Source organism: Mirounga angustirostris, unplaced genomic scaffold (assembly GCF_029215605.1).
Source record: "Mirounga angustirostris isolate CCGP_5_RB_7025 unplaced genomic scaffold, mMirAng1.0.hap1 SCAF_17, whole genome shotgun sequence".
NCBI lineage: Eukaryota > Metazoa > Chordata > Mammalia > Carnivora > Phocidae > Mirounga > Mirounga angustirostris.
Genome location: NW_026991725.1, coordinates 11,669,520 through 11,685,476, shown reverse-complemented (window position 1 = coordinate 11,685,476; position 15,957 = coordinate 11,669,520). Strand labels below are relative to the sequence as shown.

Below are 15,957 nucleotides of genomic sequence, written 5' to 3'. Positions count from 1 at the left end.
TACAAAAGAAACCTGAATAGGAATGTCTAAATTAAGACTGCACATATTAGGGGAGATGTAATTTCCAAAATTTCATTATGTTATTTAGGTAGGAAAAGAGAATAGATGCTAGAAAACTCCTTTATCCCCCAACCCAAATCAAATGTCTGCTAATTGCCTAACAGCCTTTTGGGAATGCTATAGTTCTGCTTTGACTGTTACTTTCCTTGCCCCCTTCTCCCCCTTCAGGTCTTTTTTTTTTTTTTTTAAGAGTTTATTTATTTATTCATGAGAGACAGAGAGAGAGAGAGAGAGAAGCAGGCTCCCAAGGAGCAGGGAGCCCGATGCAGGACTCGATCCCAGGACCCTGGGATCATGACCCGAGCTGAAGGCAGACGCTTAACCATCTGAGCCACCCAGGCGCCCCTCCCCCTTCAGGTCTTAACTCAAATATTACCTTTTTAGTTATTTATTTTTTTAAAGATTTTATTTATATATTCATAAGAGACAGAGAGAGAGAGAGGCAGAGGGAGAAGCAGGCTCCCCACTGAGCAGGGAGCCCGATACAGGACTCGATCCCAGGACCCTGGGATCATGACCTGAGCCGAAGGCAGACGCTTAACCATCTGAGCCACCCAGGTACCCTCAAATATTACCTTTTTAAAGAATGTTCCTTGATCATCCTCTTTAATGTAGCTTTCCCCTGTCACCTACTATGCCTCCCACCAATTACATCATCTTGTTTAATTCCTTTATGACAAGTTTTAGAACAATTTTCTCATTTGTTCATTTATTATCTATTTCCCCCACTAGATTATAGGTTCCATGAATACTGGGTGTACCTGCATTTGATCACCAAAGATGAATAAGAGATAGTAATGATGGTAGGTAGAATAATCTTTGGAAAATGCAAATCAGATGGTGTTACTCCTTACCTTAATATCCTTTAATGTTGCCCAGTATACTTACACTGGAATGCAAATATCTGCTATGATGTGACCCAGGTCTGCCTCATTAACTTAGCCTTTTGATAATTCCTAGAACATGCCAAGTTCTTTCCCAATTCAGGATCCATGCCTAGAATACTCTTTAACAGGTTCTTCACAAGAACAGCTCCTTCTCAGCCATCAAATCTCAGCTAAAATAACACTTCCCTAAAAAGGAGCATTTTCATCACACCATATAAAAGTTTTTCCCTTCGAATTATCACAGAACCCCATTTCTTTCCTTCATGTATTTCCTAATCCATAATTATTTCATTTACAAGCTTACTTCTTTATTGCCTATCTCCCCAACTACATAGTCTTGCTCCATGAAAGCAGACAGAAAATATATAAATAATCAGTAGTATCTCTCCAAAGCCTAATTCACTGCCTGGCACTAAGTCAGTACTCAAGTATTTGTTAGAGGAAAGAAGGAAGGAAAGAAAGAAAAAAAACTGGTGTTTTCTAAAAGAAATTTTCTGTACAAAAAATTTAACCAGCATATCCAAAATATGATATTTCTATAGCTATAATCCTCAAGCCTTCCATCCAAAACCAGGTAGACTAGAAAATAAGTGTATTTATTTTGTTATGAACAATTTATTTTGCTGGCTAATGAGAAAAAGAGCTTTGAAGGCTCTTAAGAGAAATATGAAAAGGCCGAAGTAGGGAAGCTCATTTAAAAATAATTTTAAGGATAACACCAAGCCTAGACATACATATACTTAAGTATAGGTGTGAATCAGCAAAATGTTGAACATGACTCATGATTAAAGAGCAACTGGCACTGAAATCCATATTTTAACCTTCCCCTCCATTAAGTTTTAAAGCATTTACTATAATAACAGCATATTTCTACCCCCATTACTGTCAAGAGAGGATTTGGTTCTTAGTCTCCTCTTTTATGTTACCACCATACATTGTAGAAAATCCATATGATTTCACCAAATATAAGTCCTACTTACCAAGTGCTCTTGCTACTGCCAGAAAAGGAATCTGGTCAATAACTGTGCTCCTTCTAACAGGTCCGTTGTGAGTGAGCCGAGGTCGTTTCCAAACTACACGATTAACCCCAGACTTGTTCATCACACTGAAACAGAGTTCACAAAAATACTCTAAATGAATAAAATATAACAACTAAGGTAGCTCAATGTGTACTAATACAGATTATATGATCACGAAATAACGACTTATCTGTTCCAGACACAAAGATGCATAAACCAAAATTCCTGTTCAGAGAGGAAAGACAAAATAGGGTAGATTAACATGTGGAGAATTGAGATTGCTGAGGTAGTTTAGACATAACAGAGTAGAAGTAATGAGTAGACAGCATGTCAGAGAAAAAAGCAAGATAATGTGATAACTAAGAAAACGGAGGGGAGGAAGAAGAGGTTATAAATAAATAGTGATAAAAAATTGAAAAGGAGAGGTTATATAATTTTTGATGGATTTGAGGGTGCTGAAAACAGTACGTCAGTTTTAATATTTTTAATTTGAGGTTATACCTCAATAGAAATATCTATGCATTTAGATATTTCTGTAATTAGACGTATGACAGTAGACTTTGGAAACAGATCAGCTGTAGAGATACAGATATGGGAGTTACAGAATAAGAAAACTCTTAGGGGGCGCCTGGGTAGCTCAGTCGTTAAGGGTCTGCCTTCGGCTCAGGTTACCATCCCAGGGTCCTGGGATCGAGCCCCGCATCAAGCTCCCTGCTCCTCAGGAAGCCTGCTTCTCCCTCTCCCACTCCCCCTGCTTGTGTTCCCTCTCTCACTGTGTCTCCCTCTGTCAAATAAATTTAAAAAATCTTAAAAAAAACAAAAACAAAAAAACCTCTTAGAAAGGAATCTAGCATAGGAGCAACAGAAATCTATAATTAGTACACAGAAAAGTTAGTACATGCTAGGGTGCCTAAAACATGGAAATATGGTCAAATCTTAAACAAAAAAAAGTAATAATCAAAACACAACAGAGGGGCACCTGGGTGGCTCATTCAGTTAAGTGTCTGCCTTCAGTTCAGGTCATGATCCCGGGGTCCTGGGATCGAGTCCCACATCAGGCTCCCTGCTCAACGGAGAGTGTGCTTCTCCCTCTCCCTCTGCCCTTCCCCCCTGCTCGTGTATGCTCACACTCGCATGTGCTCTCTCTCTCTCTCTCTCATAAATTAAAAAAACTAATAATACACACAATAGAGATGGTCTCTCAGCAGGCGCCTGGCATGACTGAAATGGTAAAGTGACCCTTCATTTAATCATAATCTGCCTGAGTTAAAAAAAAAAAAAAATCAAAGAAAGAAAAATGTTCCCCTGGAAGGCTAGAAAAGTTGTCAGGAAGAGCAGCAAAGAGAATTTTCAAGAAACAGTATTAGCCCAACTGATATTAAGTCCATCTGACAAGATACATGCATAAGACAAAGTTGATTCCCAAGACTTTGAAAGACAGATGACACTAAAATAATCTAATTAGTCTTCTCACTTAGAGCCCCTATGCATCCAGAAATCCTTTGATTATAATCTGAAATTTCATTCATCTACAGAAGGCCAGCTGATAATAATATGTGATTTCCTTGTCAGTTACTTTTCTCATGATTAATGAGTACTAAGACATCCTGATGTATACATGAGTGAGTCCTTTATTAGTTTATTATTTTGACCTTGAGTAGCATGACTCTATCCTCCTAAACTCGATGAACACTGAAATGAAACTGGCTTCAAATGTGGAAAGCTGAAGACAGGACAAATAATGGTGACCACTCTCAAAGGAATGTCACTATAAAATGTCATACACCTCAGCAGCTGCTAGCCAGTTAACCCCCAACTATGGCTTTGCTATCTCTGCTCCAACTTCAAAAGAATGAAAATACTAGAAAAAAATAAAATAAAAGAGATAACAAATGGAATAAAAATCCTAAGAGAAGCAAAATAAAGGCATAAGCCTTATAAATGAGAAATAGCCACTCTTACTCTGAGCCAAAAAAAACATGAATATGGCAGAACAGCCTCAACCTTCTTTCTGAAGTAGATAACAAACTTATCTAACAAAAGCAGGCCAGGAGATTTGAGCAGCTCTGTCTCATAAAACTCTGCAATGATGGAAATGTTCACTCTGCCCTGTGTGGCTACTGAGCACTCTAACTGTGGCTAGTGCTAATGAGGAAGTGAATTTTTTATTTTCATTGTAACTAAATTATATTTAAATTTAAACAGCCATATGTGGCTAGTGGCAACTCTATTAGATAGAGAGGAAGAATGAAGCAAGTACAGAATGGTCACTAAAGGTTGTCAATAACAACACAGAAAAGAAATTGGAGAGTTGTTTATTTACTGTCCCTTTTGAGAACCCACTTAGTTTAATTCACAATCCTTAAAGCAACATTGTTCTAGGTCATAGCAAGCTAGAATACCAAAGGCAGTCATTTTGTTATTTCACGCTTTCTTCAGTGCTGCTCCTCAAAAAACAAACACAAGGAGAGACACAATCATTCTGCCTTCATACCACCTTAAGTCCTATTGTTCTTTCCTAAACCTGCTCCCTAAAATATAAGGCTTAATACTTAGGTAATTACAGTAGCTACCCAAATTGTTTCCACTAAAACTCTTAAGTAGACGCTCTCTTGATATTTAATAGTCAAAGATATTATTGTCTCTACGCTTCTGAGGAACAAAAAAAACAAATAATGGAACTGGTTAAAACGAAGTTTTAAATCCAGTATCAAAAAAACAAAGCAATGTTATAAAAGATGCTGCTTTTATTGCACTCCCTGCTGTTGTCCTGTATGATTAAAAGGCATACACAAAGGAACAGCCTGATATGCAGAGAGCTGACTGAGCAGCAACAGAAGGCTGAAAAAACAGAGCACTGGCCAGTTGCCTAGGGTGAGACACAGGGAAAGGAGGAAATAACTTATAATAAAACAGCTCAATTTGTGCAAAAAGACACCTGCTCCCAAATGGCAAAGAGCATCTGTCCAACCATCCAGATGGTATTTTAAGTGATAAGACAAAAAAAAAAACATAAACTCTAAAAAAAGTTATTAAAAATCAAAGGATATAAATTTAACAATTCATATAGAAAAATAAAGAATAGTCAAGCAAATATTTTTTAAAAGATTAATGAAAAGGGATCAGGACTACCAATATTAAAAATTATAATGAAGCCACAATTTCTTTTAAAAAAGTATGCTACTGGTACATGAACATACAGTATAAAAAATAGAAAGCCCAGAAAAAGACCCAAATATATACAGGAATTTAGTTTATAATTGCAAAGCCCACTTTGCATGACTAAGAGCAGTGGTCTCAGATACAGACTGACCTTCACACTCATAGGATCAAACAGATGACAGCATGAAACCAGGCTCATTTAACTTTGTAGGATACAGAACAGGGAACAGTATGCCAGCATGGCAGCTTCAGTTACACTGTCTCCAGCAATAGTCCTTAAGAGAAATCCAAGAGCCATTTTCTAGACCCCATAAACAGGCTTCATGTGCCACAGGTAAACTTCATATACCCCAGGAATCAGTGTCTTATAATAGCCCATGACTTACCAGTCCCTGCACAAGTCAAACTGCATGTATTTGGGCAGCTAATAAGGTCTGTATAGTCCACTCAAAATCTTCTCTATCCAGATACAGTTCCAATTTAAGGATCATTCTACCATAAGCAATGGTACCTTATAACAGAACTGACATTCCATCTTAACCAGACAAACAGTGCTAGAAGAGGGTAAACTCAAGTTCATCTTCCCACGAAAGAGGGATTTTATGCCTGGTTACCCTTCTAATCAGTAAGAAAAAGATACATAATTGTTCTAGTAGCTATTAATGGCCATTGAGAAAAAAATATTAACTTGTATCCCTACTACACAGCTCAGATTTAAAAATTCCAGAGAGACTGAAGGTTAAAATGTACAAGATGAAACCATTTAAGTACTAGAAAAGTGGTTCTCAAAATATGGTTCAGAGGCCCCTGGGAGTCCCCCAGATCTTTACAGGGGGTCTGCTAGGTCAAAATTATTTTCATAAGACCATGTGTATACAGTGGAGTTTTTGAGAGGCTACAAGATTTGATACATTATATAATAAAATGTGTCAATACTTGGATCTGTGTAACTCAGCAAACCAATATTTCACAAGTGACCAATGCCTATGTTACAAAATCACACATGGTGACTATATACTACACGTCTCCAACTATATGATCTTCTGGAAAAAGCAAAACTATAGCGACATAAAGAGACCAATGGTTCCCATAAGTAAGGAAGGAGGAAGGGATAAACAGGCAGAGAACACAGGATTTTTAGGACAGTGAAACTATTCTTATGATACTATAATGGTAGATACATGTCATTATATATCTGTCAAAACTCTAGAACATTCTTAATGTAAACTATGGGCTTTGGGTGATAATGATATGTCAATGTAGGATCATCAATTGTAATAAATATACCACTCTGGTATAAGTTGTTGATAGTGGGAGCTGTGCATTTAAGAGGAGGCAGAGAATATATAGTAACTCTCTGTACTTTCCATTTACTTTTGTCATGAATCTAAAACTGCTCTAAAAAATAAAATCTATTAATAAAAAAATCATTTAACCAATGGCTCTTAATTGATACACCTATGGGTCTGGAATGTAAGCATATAAAAAGGTCACTGATATAATTTCAGACACCACACTATTATTAACCTTTAAGAAACTACCTCTTTTTGAGTTTTAGAACGGTATCAAAGAAGAATATCCCCATACATGAAAAAGCTATTTAAATACTCCTCCCTGGGCACTTGGGTGGCTCAGATGGTTGAGTGTCTGCCTTCGGCTCAAGTTATGATCCCGGGGTCCTGGGATCGAGTCCCACATCAGGCTCCCTACTCCTTGGGGAGCCTGCTTATCTCTCTCTCATGAATAAATAAATAAATAAAAATATTTAAAAAAAATACTCCTCCCTTTTCCAATTATATATCTATGAAAGACCAGTTTTACTTCGGATACTGCAACCAAAAAAACTAACAGATTGAAGGGAGAAGCAGATATGAGAATCTAGATGTCACCTATTAAGCCAGACATTAAGGAGACTTTATAAATGTAAAACAATGCCAAGTCTCTCTCTAAATATGTGTTTGGGAAATAGCTATTTTTTCACTTAAAAAAATGTTCTTTGGGCACCTGGGTGGCTCAGTCGTTAAGCGTCTGCCCTCAGCTCAGGTCATGATCCCAGGGTCCTGGGATCGAGCCCCACATTGGGCTCCCTGCTCTGCGGGAAGCCTGCTTCTCCCTCTCCTGCTCCCCCTGCTTGTGTTCCCTCTCTCGCTGTGTCTCTCTCTGTCAAATAAATAAACAAAAAATCTTAAAAAAAAAAAAAAAAAAGTTCTTTATGTTAACACAATGGGTTTATGTATTTTTTTAAATTTTTATTTATTTACTCATGAGAGACAGAGAGAAAGAGAGAGGGAGAAGGAGAAGCAAGCTCTCTGCAGAGCAGGGAGCCTGATGCAGGACTCGATCCCAGGACCCTGGGATCATGACCTGAGACGAAGGCAGACGCTTAACTGACTGAGCCACCTAGGTGCCCAACACAATGGGTTTAATATTGTTATTTTTCAGGGGCCCCCTGGGTGGCTCAGTCATTTGAGCATCTGACTCTTGATTTCAGCTCAGGTCATAATCTTAGGGTTCTGGGATCCAGCCCAGGAGCGGGCTCTCCACTCAACAGGGAGTCTGCTTGTCTCCCTTTCCCTCTGCCCATCCCCCCACTCACACACTCCCACTCATGCTCTTTCTTTCTTTTTTTTTTTTCTTAAAGATTTTATTTATTTATTTGAGACAGAGAGAATGAGAGACAGAGAGCATGAGAGGGAGGAGGGTCAGAGGGAGAAGCAGACTCCCCGCCGACCAGGGAGCCCGATGCGGGACTCGATTCCGGGACTCCAGGATCATGACCTGAGCCGAAGGCAGTCGCCCAACCAACTGAGCCACCCAGGCGCCCCACGCTCTTTCTCTCTCAGATAAATAAATCTTTAAAAATATATATTATTTTTCAATGAACAAATATTTGAAAATGTCTCTATTTTTAGTTTCTAAAGTCATTACGTATAGCCCATACAAACAAAAAACTTTGAGGTCCTCAATTATTAAGAGTATAAAGGGCTGCTAAACCCAAAAATGGTTATAACTGCTGTACTAGAATATAGAATACTTTTTAATAATCTCAGAATGAGAGAACTATATGTACAGCACAAAAAAATGAAAGTCGTAACAGAAGAGACTAAACTAAATTAAAAAGAACTTCCATGTGGAAAAGAAATTCCAGTGCCATGATTGAAAGTCAAATCGTGAAACACCTGAAACACATTACATACATCAGACTAATTTCTCTAATTGTATAAGCAGCTCTTACACATTAATAAAAAAAGGCTAACAATCTTCCCCCTAAAATGGAGTTTAAACAGAAATACACAGAAAAGGAAATATAAATAGCTATTAAACAAAAAGATATTCAACCTTTCTTGTAAGACAAATTAAAATTAAAATATCACCAAGTTTCCCCCTGTTTTAACCTAAAAGTCAATATGATCAAAAAAGTTCTAGAAGTATGCTGTCAAGGGCATCCACATACACTGCTGACATTAATATAAACTGGTACAACCTCCATGGAGACTAACAGTTATCAATATTCAAAACATACTCCTCTTTGGCCCAGCAATTCCTTCTAGGAAACGATCCCACAAATATATATGTACAAAAAGATACATGTACAGGATTTTTCATTTTACAGTAGTGTTTGTAATAAAAAAAATTAGAAATACTCTTCAACAGGAGAGTACTTAAATAAATGATGGTACATCCATATATGATACAGCTTCATATCTGATCATGCATGAATCTCTACCAAAGGATACAAAGTAATACTGGTTTCTTGAGGGGGAGGGGAACTAGGTGGCCTGTGTGCCAGTAGCAGTTGAGAGACCTTCTAAAGTATATCATTTTATGCTACCAAATTTAACCTAAATTTAACCAAATGAATGCTACCATTAAAAAAAATGTGTGTGTGTGTGTAAATCATCACACAGAAAATCATTAACATTTGGTGTATTTCTATACTACTCCTATTTCTCTGCATAGCTGCAAATCACACTACAAATATAATTTTGTGACCAATAAGCATTAATTAACCTATATTATTAAAAATTCCCCATAGATGTGGGAGTTCATTATACTACTCTTACTACCTTTGCCTATGTTGGAAAAATTTCATAACACCATGATTTTAAAAAATCTATCTATAAACATTATTTTTAATGGCTATATCATATTTAGTGTTATAAATATGTATTATATATACCTAACCATTCTTCAGCTGTGTGCCTTCAAGTTATTTCCAGCCTTAAACAGTCTTTAAACACTGTTGCAACCAATAACTGTTCAGATATTCTGGTCCACATTTCAGATTTCTTTAGAGTACATTCCTGAAATTACTGAGTCTATAAACATCTGAAGCTAGTGGGTATGAATTATAGTCTATATAGGTCAGACCAATTTATAATCCTACCAACAGGATTCCCATTTCAACAAAAATATTGAGAAGTATCTTTTTTTTTTTAACTTTGCTAACCTAACAACAGGAAATAGTTTCATTTTAATAATTTTTTTCAAATGTTTGCTACTCTTCTGCATTTTTGTTGTTGTTCAAAGTCCTCTATTCACCTACTGGGGGTGGTTTCTTAGTGTTTTCTTACTGATTTTAGCTTATAGTTTAAGTTAACACGTAAATTCTTTCCCCCAGTTAGTTTATTAATACTCTGAAAAAGTCTATTTGGATTTAATAGAAGATAAAGGAGGCAAGTAATAATATCAGTGGTAAGGCTTTAGTTAGAATAATTATTTAGAAAACATTGGATTCTATTTAACTTGCCTTATACCTTCAATTTTTAAAACTTAGTATTGGGCTAAGTTTTACATTTTCTCGTGTTATTCATTCCTCTGATTTTTAGAGTAATCTTATTACATTTTAGTTTGCATCATAAAATATTATGAAGCCACTTTAGTTCATAGTTTACAAATTATACACTGAGACAATAACTTGAAACAGACAAAAGAAAATAGTAAGAAAGGTTTGCAGCATATCTGAGGTACAAATCAAAGAAAAAAAGCTGAAGGTTAATGATAACAAAATTCTGCTCCCTAAGCCAGATTCAAATTGTTCTACTCTGCAACCCTAAGGGCTGCTCTGTCCAGATTCTGAAAGTCATGCTGCAGTATTTATGTAAAAGGTGATCAATAAATCCTTGTATGTATTATTTGACTCCCATTAAAATATTATTTCCCTCTGGAGCCATTATCAGAAATAAAACAGTCAACTCAAAATAATGAGGTAAATATGAATGCAGACGGGTACTTTATCAGACAAACTAAAAACCTGCAATATTGAGAAAGTAACTTCACTAAAAGGGAGTAATAGGTCAATCTGGTTAGTAAAGCAGAAAAGAACTAAATAGAACCAAGAGACGAAAGACAAAAAAAAAAAAAAAACAGCAGAATGATTACCTCCCACCAAGTCCTTCGATTCGTTCTCTTTCCTTGGGAAGTTCTGGCTTATGGTCCTGTGTCACCTCCACAGCTCTGACAAAATCATCCTTCGGGTCATCCTGAATTCCAAGAACCACCCCTGAGTCACCCACGTGAGCTACATACATCTTCATGCCCCGTATGATGACCACACTGGCAGTTGTCCCTGACGTGCTGGGAAGACCTGTCATAGTCTTTGGCCATTCTGCTGTAATAAGAAATAAAATATTTTACTCTTCCAGATTTAAACATTAATATGGTTGTCAGAATAAAAATGGCAACGTGTGCTGAATTAGCATGTTAAAACTTGAGTTACATAGGATAAAATTTAAGAACATTTTTAAAGCTATTCAAAAAGAACTTGTGTTAATTTCATCAATATATTAATAAATTAATTTTATAAATAATATAATTTTATTACAACCATCAAACCAATCCCGGGAGAAAAATATTACAGGACAGATTTACTAGTTCCACATGTCTTAGTCCTAACTACATTTAGTGGCAGGTATGTGTTCAAAGCTTTTTTTCTATAGCCTGTAGCTTAGCATCTATTTATTAATCTCTCTTTTAAAAGATTTTCAGGAACAGCTACTTGATTTGTTTTTGAAATAGTTATTTTGGATATTTAAAATCTAATAAATAACATTTTTATTCAGCACTTATTGTGTACCAGGTTCCATGCTAAGAGCTTTACATGTATTATCTCAAATAATACTTGCAACAAACCTACAAGATAGGTAAAATTATTCCCGCTTTTTTTCATTTTACAGATAAGGAATCAATAGTTTGAATAGTTAAGATTAAGTTGTTTAAGATAACTCAAATATTAAGTGGCAGAGACCCAATATATTTAATTCCAAAACCTTATATTGACTAATTACATTCATCATTAAAATATTCTGAAATATTCTGTGATATTAAACAAACTACAATTTACAGTTCAAGATAGCCAACTGAATCCAAACACTGACACAGTCTCCTCACCAAAATCCCACTGAAAGGACAGAATATAAATATTAGAAAAAGTCCACAGCAGTCATGAAACACAGAGGAAGGTCATACACAAATCTGAGGAATCCGTGGAATCTTAAAGAAATGGAATTAAGGGAAAATCAGAATACAAAACTTGTAGTCCATTATAAGTGAAAAGCACAGTCATAAAGGCAATACATCAGTTTTCCCTGTTAACAGAGTCCCTGAAAAGCTCAAACTCAGAGACAGTGGCAAAGGCTGAGATAGGAATGGATGGCAGAAGCTTGACAGGTTTATTTATAACTGCAGGAGCTAGGTCAGTGCCTAAACTCTCCGCATAGTAAAAACTAAAACATTTTAGTTCCTAAGCGACATTTTAGTTCCTATAACACCTCTCTTCAGGAAAGTGATGTATCTGCTGATAGAGACAACAGGGTCTCAACAGGGATGAGGTGGAAGAAATAGGGCCTGAAAACCTGGATGGGGTGCCACACAACTTTCATAGCCACAAGGCATCTCTAGCATATTCAGACTAATTAGAGTTCTTTTCTTTACAATATTACATATGCCGAAAAGACATTTCTTGAATCCTACAGCGCATCTCATCTCATCCTGCAGATGGAATCCACCCTACAGAATGCCCTGTCACTCACAACAGAGGGCTGCTTGCAGCATATGAAATAATGACCTTCACAATTGCTGAGGGAAACAGAATGGCTACCATTATTGATGAAGCCAGAAATTCATATACATACACATGTAAAAACCACCTGCACAGTACCAGACACATTGTAAGTGCTCAATAAATGTTAGGTTTGTTTGTTTTAGTTTAAGAAAAGCAAACAGCCTAAGAGGCATCAAGAGTATACAAAGAGAAAATGGCCCCCAAGAAAACATCTGTGGAAGAATCAAAAGCATCTGTAGATTGGCATTGATAAGGTTCAGTAAGGTTACTGAATATAAAAATTGTTATATTAAAAAAAAACCCAACGCTATTTCCCAAAGCCAGCAACAAAAAAATTACAAAATGTAACTTTTAAAAAAAGATACCATTCACAACAGCAGCAAAAGGTATACTGTATCTGGGAATAATGCTAACAAATCTCTAACAAGACCTTCATGGAAAAGTTGTAAACTAGTGGGCCAAAAGAACAGAATAGTGAGCAGAGAAACAGACCCATGCATTTTTAAACACTTGATACATGAATAGTGGAGAAAAGATTTGACTTTCAGGGGTGCCTGGGTGGCTCAGTTGGTTAAGCGTCTGCCTTCTGCTCAGGTCATGATCCCAGGGTCCTGGGACTGAGCCCTGGGGTCGGGCTCCCTGCTCAGTGGGAAGTCTGCTTCTCCCTCTCCTTCTGCCCCTCCCCTCCCGCTCATTCCCCCACTAAATAAATAAAATCTCAAAAAAAAAAAAAAAAAAAAAAAGATTGACTTTTAGTACATGGAATTGGGACAAGATTAAACAAAACAAAACAATAAAATCCCAACACTTTGGGTCCCTGATGCCACGCACAAAAAAAAATCAATTCCAGACACATTAAATGACCCAATATGAAAAGCAAAGCTAAAATGCTTAGAAAATATACAGGAAGGTACATTCATGACCTCAGGATAGGAAGGGATTTCCTAAAGACAAAGGATGGGCTAGCCATATAAAGAAAATGATTAACACCCTTTCCCCTTCTCATCCCTATGCTGGCAATAGGAGATACACTAGAAAATTTGAGTCTTAGAGACAATGAATAAAAGGATGAGCTCATCATCTTCATAGCTCTTTTTAAAAAGGATGCTTATGGGGCGCCTGGGTGGCTCAGTCGGTTAAGCGTCTGCCTTCGGCTCAGGTCATGATCCCGAGGTCCTGGGATCGAGTCCCACATCGGGCTCCTTGCTCCGCGGGAGGCCTGCTTCTCCCTCTCCCACTCCCCCTGCTTGTGTTCCCTCTCTGACTGTGTATCTCTCTGTCAAAAAAATAAATAAGGGGCGCCTGAGTGGCTCAGTCGGTTAAGCGGCTGCCTTCGGCTCGGGTCATGATCCCAGGGTCCTGGGATCGAGCCCCGCATCGGGCTCCCTGCTCGGCGGAGAGCCTGCTTCTCCTTCTCCCTCTGTCTGCCGCTCTGCCTACTTGTGCTCTCTCTCTATCTCTGTTAAATAAATAAATAAATAAAAATCTTTTAAAAATAAAAATAAATAAATAAATAAAATCTTTTAAAAAATAATAAAAATTAAAATAAAATAAATAAATAAATAAAAAAGATGCTTATAATTTAAAGGGTGTTTTAATGGAAAGACAAGGGTACAGGGTGAGAGACTGTTTCACATTTTAGTCTTATTAGTCTTTGGCATAGCCCAATCAAGGCCAAATTCACCTAGGATGCCCAATGGCTGTGGAGGAATTGGCTTTTCAGCTATATATATATATATATAGCTGAAGCAATAGCAGACTAGAACTGAATTCTTGTCTACACTGTAAAATAACAATTGTGCAATTACAGGAATTCTGGTGACGATATTAAAGTGAAATAACCAAAACACAAATAGAAGGCCCCATTTTAACAACTGATGTGAGAAGAAATTTTAATGAAAGAACCTGTAACTTCTTTCTGGAAATGTTTTCCTACCAAATAAGGGCTTTTCCCCCTATCGTTTAAGGAGCCAGATGAATTAGAAGCCGTAGAAAGAGGCAGCTATAGAATTTGATCTTCCAAGTACCCCATGTACCTTTATTGAACTTAATCATAATACTGTCAAATTGCCACAATCTCACTAAAGGATTTCTATCGCTGTCAGTTACCACCCCAAATGCATTTTTATTCTTTCTACTGGATTCATTGTCTGTTTTCTTTATAAATGCAATACAAAAAACAAATTATTTAATAACCAAAAAAAGAAAGAAAGAAAATGATTAAGAAGCTATACTACCATTAAAATTAAAAATTTCTGTTCATCAGAAGATACCATTACTAGAGTTGAAAAGACAACTCACAAAATGTAATTTGTAATAACACACCACAGAAATGGTATCCAGAATATAAAAATGCCCCTACAAAACAAATCAACAAGACAAACTATGCAACAGAAAAATGGACAAAAGGCTCGAACAGGCCTTTTGCAAAAGAGGAATTCCAAACAGACAAAAAACTTGCAAAGGTGTTCAGCTTCTTTAATCAACAGGGAAATACAAATTAAAAACCACCATGAGATACCACTATATAATTATCAGACTGCATAAATTAAAGTCTGACAATAGAAACTGTCATTAAGAATGTGGAACATGTTCTATTAAACTACTCGTGGAAGTATAAACTGATATAACCACTTCAGAAACCATCTAGGCATTATCAAAAAATGAAGATATGTATATACTTTGACCATTCACTATCCCTAGATATATACCATGAAATAATGTACATGTACACATAATATATATGAATGTTCAGAGCTGCACTGCTTATACGGGCTCAGGTCATGATCTCAGGGTCCTGAGATCCAGCCCCACACCAGGCCTCACACGGGGATTGGAGCCTGCCTCAGATTCTCTCTCTTTAAGATTCTGTCTCCCTCTTCAATCTCTTAAGATTCTCTCTCTCCATCTCTCCCATCCCACAGGCTCTCAATCAATCAAAAAATTAATAAAATCTCTTAAAAGAAAAGAAGTAAACCCCACCAGAACTATCACCACAAAAGTCAGGCTGTGGTTACGCCTTGAGAGAAGATAAAAATATGTGATGAGAAAAGACATATGGGAGCTTCTGTAGTATAGGCAATGTTCTCTTTCTTAACCAGATGGTGTTCATTTTACAACTCTTCACTGAAGTGTACATTTATGTTTTATGGCCTTTTCTATATGTATGCTATATTTCACAATTTGTTTAAAGTTAAAAAAAAAAAAAAAGCAGCAGCAGCAGGATGAAGGCATCAATTTTGCAAGCGTAGATCACAGCACATAGCTCCCCAGCCCATCTAGTTTCCCAGTTTGGTTACAGATATTATTCCTAGAAGCTTAGCCTAGAGTATGTTGAATGTTTCTTTAGCCTTTTCAGTTATTTTGTGGGTTAATTACAGATCTCGTTAAAACCTTTTCTTTTCAAACTAGCTTATTGGTTTTTTGCAGCTAAGAACCTAAAAAAATAAAAATCTATTAACATAATAAGTATTAATGAGGTGAACTCCCAGAAAAAAACGTTCTTAGGCACATTCAGAAAACAAAATTTACCTAAGACCTACCAGCAGTTTGCAAAAAGCACCTAAAACAAGATGGAAAAGAAGAAAAAGAGCTTTAAAAAAAAAAAAAAGGATATTCAAAGATATAATATTAATATTTAAATCACATTTTTTGGTCAAAAGCCCCAATATGTGCAAAGAGATATTCTGCAATGATCTAAAAATACCCAACAATCCATGCTTTCTTCATCTGAAAAGTCACTTTTTATCATATGCTACATTTTGCC

At 36.6% G+C, this 15,957-nt stretch overlaps 1 protein-coding gene across 2 annotated transcripts in view; it reads right to left on the bottom strand.

Moving 5' to 3' along the window:
- The window catches only part of PPM1D (protein phosphatase, Mg2+/Mn2+ dependent 1D), a 54,819-nt gene that overhangs the window by 25,375 nt on the left and 13,487 nt on the right, over nucleotides 1–15,957 (bottom strand). The window contains exons 2-3 of one of the 2 annotated variants that reach the window (XM_064583509.1): nucleotides 10,511–10,736; nucleotides 1,928–2,052 (exon numbers count right to left, since the gene is read on the bottom strand). In XM_064583509.1, the coding sequence (XP_064439579.1) occupies nucleotides 1,928–2,052; nucleotides 10,511–10,736 (351 nt within the window). Of the gene's footprint in view, nucleotides 1–1,927; nucleotides 2,053–10,510; nucleotides 10,740–15,957 lie in introns of both variants that reach the window. The other variant, XM_045889310.3, reaches the window with a different exon arrangement.